Source organism: Enhydra lutris, unplaced genomic scaffold (genome assembly GCF_002288905.1).
Source record: "Enhydra lutris kenyoni isolate GAN:26980312 unplaced genomic scaffold, ASM228890v2 scaffoldscaffold45, whole genome shotgun sequence".
Taxonomy (NCBI): Eukaryota; Metazoa; Chordata; class Mammalia; order Carnivora; family Mustelidae; genus Enhydra; species Enhydra lutris.
In genome coordinates this window covers 7,390,012-7,398,561 of record NW_019154129.1, presented here as the reverse complement: position 1 = coordinate 7,398,561, position 8,550 = coordinate 7,390,012, and the positions used below count along the sequence as shown (strand labels likewise).

Genomic DNA, 8,550 nt, shown 5'->3' with positions numbered 1-8,550 from the left:
AGAAAAGCCACCTGGGTGAGAAGCCCTGGGGCACGTTGCCCCACCTTCCTCCTTGAGGCTCACGTAGCATCTTGCAAACCCCAGGGGTGTGACCGACCCTCCCTACCCACAGCAGAGCTAACGGGGGTTTTCCGTGGAGGCACAAGGTGGCCACTGGTCCTGTCTCTGTCCCTATGTCACCCTGCACAGTGTAGGGGTCCTGTCTCAGAGAGGCTGTCTGAATTTGCTTGCGCTGTGTTTTGAGAGCCTCACCCAGTGCCTGGCACATAGTAAGCACTGACTAGTCTGTTGAAAATGAACGAGCGAGTGAATTGAGTGGATGGAGAGAGAACCCAGTCCTGCTCTGGTGTCCGTGGTGGCCCTAAATCACTCAAACCAGACATCTTCCCAGCTCCACGGGACCCGGGCTGATGAAGGTCCAGGGCAAAAGCACGTACATGGCACCAGCACAGAGAGGGGGTGGGTGGGTCCCCCACACAGCCCCAGCAGCACACTCAACAACTGGGAGGCTACAGACAGCGAGGTGCGGAGAGCTTCTCCACGGGCCCTTCCTGGGGTCACCTGCCTGGCCGCACACGGAAACACTGCTCCCACACTTAAGGGCAAACTACCCCCCCTCCACCCCGCCGCCACCACCCTGGCACCCCGCAAGACGGTCTCAGAATCGCCCAGAGCGCCCTTCACCCAGACCCTGCCAAAGCACGTTCCCTGGGGGGCAGTGTGCGCACTGAAGTGGCAAGCCACGGCCATCTGGAAGCTTCTCACTGGCTTCGTTTGCAGTCGGGACGCCAGGCCCCTCCAGATCCAGAGAAGTGTCCTCTGGGTGTACCCCAGACCACACCGCCCAGTGAAGCCACCGCGTGGCTGGCTGGAGTGGTATTTCAGCCCATCTAAGTGCCTCTGGGACGGGCAGGGACAGAGCAGTCTCCCCCGCAACCCATGAGTTTCGCTTTTGAACCCCTGGGTGTGTTCTCTGCCGCCTTCCTCACTGTGCGATTACTTTTCCTAAGTTTCCAGCTGCCCTCTCCACGGGACGGCGAGCCCCAGAAGAGCCTGCCCACATGGCATCCCCGGTGCTGGGCAGGCACCAAGCCCTCTGCAATTTATGCTGTTGACTGAGGCCAGCAAGCCTTAGAAGGCAGGGCAGGAGGAGGAGGGCGGGGCCTTCCTACTGAGAGGAGGAGGGAGGCAGCAGCACCCCTAGGCTGTCTGGCTGGCTGTGGGGGTAAGGGACCAGGCTGCTGTTGGGAAGGCCCACCTGTGAGCAGCTGAGGGACAGATGGGGAAGGCCGGGGTGATGGAGGCCAGCAGAGGCCGACATTCACCATCTGGACACAACAAGACCTTTAACATTTATGAGGCGGCTCTGCTCACCTGGCCCCAGGGCTGTGGTCCTCAGCTTCAAGGAGTTTCGTGTCCCCAAGGAGCTTGTTAGAAATGCAGGTGCCCAGGCCCCATCCCTGAAGACCTCTGATTCCACAGGTCTAGGGAGGGCCCCCGTTACTACTGTTTGCTGGGGATCACACTGAGATTCTTTGCCTTAGGAAGGTGAGCCTAAATCCGACCCCAAGTTAAAGATTGCCTCCCCTAAGGCAAGCCGGTAACAGTGTCACCAAAGGTGGGTGGCACTTTCTTGACCCAGCCCGGCACAGGAGGCTTTGGTCTGGATATAGACACAACACAGGGGTGACACCTGTTTATCACATGGAACTTGGCTAAACATCTGAGCAGGCTTCACCCCTCACCCCACCTCCAACCCTAACACAGACAGAAGGGGGAGGGGAGGCTGAGCTGGGGGAGGAGGGGCTCAGTGCAGCTCACACCTAGGGAAGGATGTCCCCCTGAGACCTGGAGTTCTTGGTCTCTTGTCACATCACATCACATCCCCAGGGTTAAGAAACCTCCTGCTGAATGTTTTTGGACTTGAGCATCGCTGGATTGGGGGCTTGGTCTCGTTGAGACTTTCAGATGGGCAGGAATTCCGCATCCCAGCCTTCATCGTCTATTCTCTGATCTCAAGAATGCAAAATTCTTCTCTCTCTCTCTCTCTCTCTTTTTTTTTTTCTTTTTGGCTTTTAAAGGAAACAATATATTTGCTAGAAAAACCGCACACAAAAAATTGATTATATACAAAACGGTTATCTGAACGTAGATTTTTGTACTGCAGCAAAAGCGACCTCGCTCCCGGGCTTCTATTTGCGTTTCCTCAGGATCAGGTACATGAGGCCGCTGATGAAGGTGAAGGCGAAGGCCACCCACGCCAGGATGAAGGAGTAGCCGTAGCTGCCTTCCTGAACTTGGTGGTAGAATTCGAAGTTGCTCTTGTGAAGGTCTTCACGCCGGTCTGTGTATATGGAAGCCGCAATCATGACACAGAGGCCTGCCGAGAACAAGCAAATAAATCAGACACAGACCACGTCACAGCATGGGCCATGGACCCGAGGGGACCATGGCCAGAGAGGAAGCACACTTGAGCTCTGATTATTGGCGGGGGTTCATTTTAGTCCAGGGGAAAGAGCACTGCTGCTGTTTCATCGCAGGTCATGGCTGCCCACTCTGTATGGCTTCACTTCCCGCTTGCGGCTAGCTGAGCCCGATTTTGCCTGGGCAGCTGGAAACCCAGCCCATAACTGGTCTAAGGCCACGGGTCAGTCAGACAGAGAATAGTTCAGGGTCTGTGCGCCACATACAACCTCTGTTCCAACTACTCAGCTCAGCCAAGGTTGCAGTGGCTGCGTGGACATAGCCGCAGGCAGTATGCAAATGAATGGGCGGGGCTACAGTCCAGTAAAATGTTACAAGACCAGGCAGTGAACCAGATATGGCCTGCGCACCATACTCTGCCAACTGTCCCCCACCCCCAGGCAATCCTGTTCCTGTTTATTTCTAATATGTTCCAGTTCTGGCCACAGAGAAATGCTTCAGTGAAAAATATTACTCCCTGGAAAGAGACAGGGAGGATAAAGCACTTTTTTTTTTAGTTGCCGTGCTTTTCCTTGTTAACTGCTTCAGATACTGTTAGGTCAGGAGGAATGTTTGGAGCTACAGCAGCCTTTTGGGGGCCATGAGGAGGTCATCGCTGACACTCTGAGGATGAAAGCATCAAAGGGTCAAGTGGAAGTTCTTGCTGCAGCTGCTGGGCTACCAGACCCACCATGGCACCTTCCACCTTCAAGCTTTTTGTTGTTTCAGAAAAGCAACAGTCTTTGGGGCCGAAGTCATTGTTAGTTGGATTTTCCTCTTACTTGAAGTCAAAAGCATCCTGAGTGAATCACCAACGGACGTTAGTGGCAGGATGAGGTCAAGTACCCTGATCTTCCCTGGGGAACCTGTGCCTCTTCCCTCCGTACCAAGATAGGACATTCTTGACGGCAGCTCCTACTTACCCTGCAGATCTTGGCTGAGGCTTCCTGTCTCTGGCACGGCTGCTCTGACCCTCTGTCTAAATCCCGACTCTGAGGTATAAAATGTTAGGCCACAGCATGGCGGCCGGCTTCTTTCCAAAGCCTCCCCCGCTGCACGGCTCCTGGCTCCTGCTCACAGTGGCCGGGAAGGAATGCTTATTCCAGGAAGCCCATCGCTGTACTTACATGACATGAGCTGGATGATGGAGGTCAGCACGAACCTCTCTCCCTGCTTGAGGCGGAAGAGTTGGAGCACAAAGATGAGGAAGGCGATGCAGCAGAGAATGGTGGACAGGATCATGGTGGCCTGGACTGCCTGCATTGTGGGGTAATCTGTGGGGAGAGGGCAAGACAGCGGGACTGAGGACCGCAGACCCCTGGGCCCCTCCAGTGGGCAGAGTGATGGGACAGCTCCAGAGTCGGGGACGATGGGAGGCAGAAGTACGTTTGCACAGTATGAGCACAAGAACAGCCAAGGGGTCGTCCCAATGTCCCCTCCCCCAGTGTCTGTCCGTGCACTGGACCAGAGGGTCCCCAACGTCTTTTTCTGGAAAAGGGAGTGAGAACCACCTGCTCTGTCATTCTTCTCAGCACATGGTTGGGGATTTTTTTTTTTTTTTTTTTTTAAGTACAAACCCTCGGGTTCCAACCTGGCAAACTCTGGTTTGGGAAGTCAGGATTAGGGGTCTCCAGAGGGACTCTGGGGAATCTAGGGCTCACAGGGTTGAGTGACCTTCAGAAGTGCTCTGGGAACTACCTAATACACCCTGAAAAGAAGAGAGTTACCCTTGTGACCACTATTTAGGAAAAAGAGAAAGGGAGGAGCTCCCTTTTGGAGAGCAGGGGTCTGCAGAGGGAAATCTCAGCAGAGAAAGGAGCTGGTCTCGGATGGAGGCCACGGCACCCAGGGAGGACACAGTGGAGGCCCCACACTGCGGGTGTAGAGAAAAGGTCAAGGACACAGACTGGAACCACCTGCATGGTTCTCAGTTTCCTCCTCCGGAAAACAGGGATGATAGCCACTCCCCCCGCTTCAGGCAGGAGAAGTGGAAGGAATTCATCCATGCAAGGATTTTAGGGGGTGCTGTCAAGAGGGGAGTCCCCGGTAAGGGCTGAAGGTTATCACCAGGACGCAGCTAAGAGAGGTGAAGGGACAGTGGCTGAAGTTGCCCAGGAAAACCTAAGAACGAGCCTTCTCCTTTTTTCCGACTTTTGCCTGAAATTGACAGGAGGGAAGCGTGATTCCTAAATCCTTCACGACATGCTTGGAGCAACGGGTGCTTGTTCATCCTGGCCACATGTGGGGATCACCCACAGGGCACCCAGGCCCTTGGCCCATTCCTTATGCTGAGGAAAGAAGCTTGACCACCTCCCCCCAACACACACACACCGGATGACTCTGTCTACACAAAGTCCAAGAACAGACGGAAGGAGACTAGGGTGACAGAAGTCGGAAGCAGTTGCCCTTGGGACAGGGCCTGTGGGAAACCAGTGGAAACAGGCCCAGGGGAACTTTCTAAGGTAGCAGGAAATTTCTCTATCTTGCTTTGGATGGTCGTTATGTGGGCATATATGTAATTGTCCAAACTCTATAAGCTGAGCCCTTAAGAAGTACATTTCTTGTTTCTAAATTATAGCTGCATGAAAAATACAAATCCAGCACACTACACGGAGAGGATGTAGGTCAGAATCTCCAGTGTTGGAACCAGGCACAGGGGTGAGGTGGGTAAGGTTCCCCCAGGCAAGTCCAACGTGGGGCCAAGGCTGGGACCCTCTGGCTAAGAGTGGTGTTTCCCAAATTGGCCCAATCTCAGAAATCACCTGGAGGCTTGTTAAAAATACAGATTCCTAAAAAAAAAAAAAAAAAAAAAAACAGACTCCTAGACCCCTCTCCCTGAGATGAGGGCACAGTGGTTCCAGGGCGGCCACCAGGAATCCGTATTTGGAATCCGCCAGGGGCCGTCCAAATACAGACACTGCAGATCATTTCCATCTCCTTAAAATGCCAATATCGAAATCCTAACCCCTGATGGGATGGCCCCGGGACATGGAGCCTCTAGGGGGTAAATCAGGTTGTGAGGGTGGAGGACCGGTTCGGCTCTCTGCCCTCCGCCCTGTGAGGCCACGAGGAGAGGGCGGCCGCACACCAGCCAAGAAGAGAGGCCTCACCGGACGCCTGATCTGCCGGCACCTGGAGAGACGCAGAAGCTCTCCTGGGTCCAGGAACAGGGAAGGGAAGGGTGCCCCCAACTCCGCTGGGCCCAGCACGCCCCCAGCCTCTGGGTTCTGCACACCCCTCCTTTCTCCAGCTTGCACAGAGCCCTCGGCCAGGCCCCTCTGGGGGACCCCGAGAGTGCAAGGAAGGGCATGAAAGCAGCGAACAGGAGTTCACTATTCACAGAGAATAGCTAAGGTGCGCTGCACTGGCTCGCCACTCACCCTGATATCTCGCATCGATTTCTGTACAGTTCGTGTTGTTGACACACACTCTCCAGACGTCTGCAAAAAACTCTTCTCCTACCCACCAGGCCTGTAAACACAAACGGAAACACAGTACGGGCTGTTGGTTAACCAGGAAAACGCTCCCCCTACTCGGCTTCGAGGCACAGTGGCCGGTCAGTACTCGGGACCCGCGCTTCTGTGTCTGCCCTGTGCATGCGAGTCACCGGGAGTCAGGTTAAAATGCAGATTCTGACTGAGAGCTCTGGGGTGGGGCCCGGGATTCTGCATTTCCGACAGGCTCCCCTATGTGTGGGGTGGCTGAAAAGTAAGACACGGGCTGGAGACCGGGCCCTCCCAGGGCACAGGGGCACAGACAACGCTCAGTGAGGGTCACAGGCATGCACCGCGGTTAATCCAAAGAACTACAGGGGTGAAGTCGCAGGGGGGGGGGCGTGGTCAGAGAGGCTGAAATCTAAGGGCAAGGCCTGGTACAGAAGGAATGATCAGACAAAGCGCTCCTCTTTCTGTCCAAGTGCCTGCTTCCTCTTTGTGCTTCTGCGGCTCCCTGCCCAGTGGGCCCTCTGTACGCCTTCCACCCACCCAAACACGGGAATCTCCCTCTCCCACCCTCCCGTCCACCGACGGTCGCTGAACTTCCACCATGTGCCGGCTACATGTCAAGTGCAATTCCTAACTCCTAACGACACCCGCTGACTCCCTGAGAGGCAAAAACAAGGCTGTGTCTTCTCAGGAGTGCACAGCAGCACAAATACCCAAGGGCACCCGAAGGATTAACGGGGGCCTGGGCTGATGCTTTTTGGCCCTGAGGTCTGTCCGTCCCTTTCACCGTTTCTGGGACCCTTTCAGGATCCCACAGGGGTAGAGGCAAGGGACACTGAAAGGAGGCTCGGAAATAACATTCACAGTAGTGAATTTATGTCGCAGACCGTGGGGTCCTCTGGGTAATGGCAGGCCCAGTGCCTCAAGCCACAGTATCAGCGTGAGAGCTCTGCCCTGGACACTCACTTCCAGAACCTTCAGGAACCGAAACTGATCGCTGCATTTACCTGCCTGATGAGATCGAGGATGGGGCGTGGTTTGAATCCCAGCTCTGCCGCTTACGGCCGCCTGTCTGCACTCTACAGGGCTCACTCCCTACAGGGCAGGTGTTGTGATGGTCTGTTTGTTATGTGATGATAAATTAACAGGGGTCCCAGACGTAAGCAGAGCTGGTGGCCACTCGTGAGGTGCACCTGGGGGCTCTGGGAGCCATGTTTCTGATTCTAAATGCCCCTGAGGCTGAACTGATCGGGATTGAAGCCAGGCTTTTGGATCAAGGTGTGGGCCACTGAGAACCTCGGTACAAAGCTTCATTTCCTGCTGGGACAGACAGTAATCTATACCAATAGATCATTTATCAAATGCATCCTTGCCATATGGCTGCAAGCTGGGTCCTTAAGTAAAAAGTTCCATTTTTCAGGGGAGCCTGGGTCATCGGGAAAGTTCCAAGCATGAGCTTTGCTAGGAAGGGCATAGCTCAGTGGCTCTCAATTGGGTTCCTGATTTGCAAGGGCAGGAGGGGCAGAGATCACCTGGCATGGGTCACCTAGGGGATCCAGGGCAGCGGTCCTCCACTGAGGGTGGTTTTGTTCCCCCTCAGGACATCTGGCCATGTCCAAAGGCATTTTCGGCTGTCACAAGTAGGGGTGGGAGTGTTTGCCATCCAGTGAGCAGGGACCAAAGATGCTCCTAAGCATCCTACAGTCCAAGGGTGGCCCCAGAGCAAAGAATGATCCAGCCCCAAATGGCTGAGGTTGAAAAATTTATCTAGAGGAGGGTTCAATCCAAGCAGCATCCTCAAAGAGCTCCCTACGCCCCAGCCACCACGCCAGGCTCTGCGGGGGGAGGGGGGGCATCAGGGATGAGAGAAGCCAGGTCCCTGCACACCCACACTTGATCATGAGATGCTCCCAACCTCCACACGGAGGCCAAGTCCTTGGGCCTGAGCAGAGATGTCGCCATAGGGAGGACAACCCCATATCCTAATCAACTAGGGGAAGTTCTCCATCCTGCTTCTATGGACTGCAGGATCCAGGGGTTGTGGGATGACCGGAAGGAAAAGGAACTCACATTGTCGATGGTGGCGACGAACAGCAGTGCGGCAGAGGTGATGTGGAAGATGATGATGAAAGCCAGAAGCACCAACATTTTCACCAGGCGTGGCGGGGCGAGGAGTCGCGCTTAGAGCCCAGAGAGACAGAGAGAGAGATGCTAAAGGGGGTGCAAAAGAGAAATACATTCGTCAATGACAGAACAGAATTAAATGAAAAACAGGCAATTTTTGGTGGGGTTTAAGAAAATCAAAAAATGGGGCACCTGGGTGACTCAGTCTGTTAAGCATCCGACCGACTCTTGATTTCGGCCCAGGTGATGATCTCAGGGTCATGAGACCGAGCGCCGTGTAGGGCTCCTCACTCAGGAGGGAGTCTGCTTGGGAGTGTCTCTCTCTCTACCTCTCCCCACCCTCGAACTCTCTCGCTCTCTCAATAAATAAAATCTTAAAAAAAAAAAAAAGGCGAAAACCACTCTTCTCATCATTCCTTGTCTAAAGAGGATTTACTGCACAAAATCTGGCAGGAGGAGCTGCTCCTGGTTGCATCTAGATGCCAAATATTCCTCGTGGTGGAGGACAGGTGAGGACCAA

The 8,550-nt window shown here is 54.5% G+C and overlaps 1 protein-coding gene across 1 annotated transcript in view; it reads right to left on the bottom strand.

The window, feature by feature from the left end:
• Positions 1-629: 629 nt before the first annotated feature.
• The window catches only part of LOC111156062 (epithelial membrane protein 2), a 28,462-nt gene continuing 20,541 nt past the window's right edge, over positions 630-8,550 (bottom strand). Inside the window, exons 2-5 of the mRNA XM_022516645.1 lie at positions 7,977-8,117; positions 5,844-5,934; positions 3,591-3,737; positions 630-2,380 (exon numbers count right to left, since the gene is read on the bottom strand). Coding sequence (XP_022372353.1) covers positions 2,193-2,380; positions 3,591-3,737; positions 5,844-5,934; positions 7,977-8,054 — 504 coding nt within the window. The 5' untranslated portion in view covers positions 8,055-8,117 and the 3' untranslated portion in view covers positions 630-2,192. The remainder of the gene's footprint in view (positions 2,381-3,590; positions 3,738-5,843; positions 5,935-7,976; positions 8,118-8,550) is intronic.